General features: G+C 36.8%; 1 protein-coding gene across 1 annotated transcript in view; it reads right to left on the bottom strand.

Moving 5' to 3' along the window:
• Nucleotides 1-1,820, bottom strand: part of LOC106880764 (short transient receptor potential channel 6) — a 71,212-nt gene that overhangs the window by 20,006 nt on the left and 49,386 nt on the right. Inside the window, exon 7 of the mRNA XM_052973437.1 lies at nucleotides 690-869. Within this exon, the coding sequence (XP_052829397.1) occupies nucleotides 690-869 (180 nt within the window). The remainder of the gene's footprint in view (nucleotides 1-689; nucleotides 870-1,820) is intronic.

Here is a 1,820-nt window from a genome sequence, read left to right as displayed (position 1 = left end):
ATATATATATATATTTATATATATATATATACATATATATAGGCGCAGAAGTGGCTGTTTGGTAAAAAGGTTACTTCTGAACCACATGGTTCCACGTTCAGTCCCACTGCATGGCACTTTGGTCATGTGTCTTCTACCATAGCCTCGACCAAAGCATTATGAGTGAACTTGGTAGGCGGACGGTGACAGAATCCTATATATATATTTATGTACTTATGTATCTGTGTTTGTCCCCTCATCATTGCTTGACAGGCGAGGTTGGTGTGTTTATTTCTCCGTAACTTAGCGGTTCGACAACAGAGAAACGATAGAATAGGTACTAGGCTTACAAAGAATAAATTCTGGGGGTCGATTTGTTCGACTAAAGGCAGTGCTCCAGCATGGCCGCAGTTAAATAACGGATAAAAGTGAAAGGGTAAAAGAATATTATGTGTGTTTATGCTTGTCCGGTGTTGGTGTGTTTACGCTCCCGTAAACTAACGGTTCGGCAAAAGGGACCGATAGAATAGAATAAGTCACGCAGTCGATTCATTCGGCTTTCCACGAATTGTTACGTGAAATTGTAAGAATATACAGTGCTTTGAATTGTAATGGCGCTGAAAAACAACACAAATCACAAACATGAGAGGACGTCAGCAATATATTTATATACAACAGGAGGTAGAAGGTAAATAGGTCAGTAGACTTACCTGAGAATTCTGAGCTGCTGGTGTCATTGTAACTACTAGATTTTATTGAAACAATAGATTCTATGGTATATGATGCAGTGTAGAGCGCTAACATGGTGATGTCCATATAATTCCACATTTGGGCAAAATATTCTTTAACTCCTTCATCCCAAAGTTGTTTACATTCTGCCCAGAACATTCCTTGAAAAGAGATAGATAGATAGATAGATAGATAGATAGATAGATAGATAGATAGATAGATAGATAGATAGATATAAAATGCATTTAAACACGAAAAATAAAATCAAACGTCTACAGTTACGGTAGAAATTTTTTAGGAAACGTAATTCACCTCACAAATTACCAAATGATAATCCTTTCTTCTATAGGCACAAAGCCTGAAATTGTGGGGGAGGGGGATAGTAAATTACGTCGATTCCGTCGACTACATCGACTCCAATGCTCTACTGGTGTTTTATTTAATCGGCCCCAAAAGGATGATAGGTGACATTTGAACCTAGAACGTAAATCCGGAAGAAATACTTCTCAGGATGTTGTCTGTTGTGGTAACGCTTCTGTTAGCTCGCTGACATCTGCTATATTACATTAGAAAATGCTGTGAGGAACTACAGTTTATTAAGAATTTCTTAAGTTATGCATAACTGGATGTTTTGCGTTATTGCTTTTCAACACTGCAAAGTACATTGACGCAATCTTCATATATATACCTACAGATATGATATATTAAATATAGAATGTGTAAACTCTACATAAACATGTAAATAGTAATATATACATTGTTGTTCTGTGATTTGATGTGAGGAGTAATAAATCATATATTTCTAGTTCTTACACTATGCCTGAGAAATCAGAGAAGTTTTATTCGCCTTGGTCAGAAACTAACAAATGAAGACATGTTGGGAAAGAGTAATGATAAAGCGAGGAAGAAACCATGTAAGAATTGGTGTGTGTGTGTGTGTGTGTGTGTGTGTGTGTGTGTGTTGCGTGAGGTGAGCGATGAAGGCGGTAGGATGAAAGAAAGGCAACATTTTAGTGAGATTGAACGGTAGTGAAATAAGATGAAGTGAAGGCCACTCCTAGCGATGGTGTGTGTGTATGTAAATATATACATACATACATACATATATATAT

This window comes from Octopus bimaculoides, chromosome 15, assembly GCF_001194135.2.
Source record: "Octopus bimaculoides isolate UCB-OBI-ISO-001 chromosome 15, ASM119413v2, whole genome shotgun sequence".
In the NCBI taxonomy this organism is placed as follows: Eukaryota; Metazoa; Mollusca; class Cephalopoda; order Octopoda; family Octopodidae; genus Octopus; species Octopus bimaculoides.
This window is presented reverse-complemented; position numbering and strand designations above follow the sequence as displayed.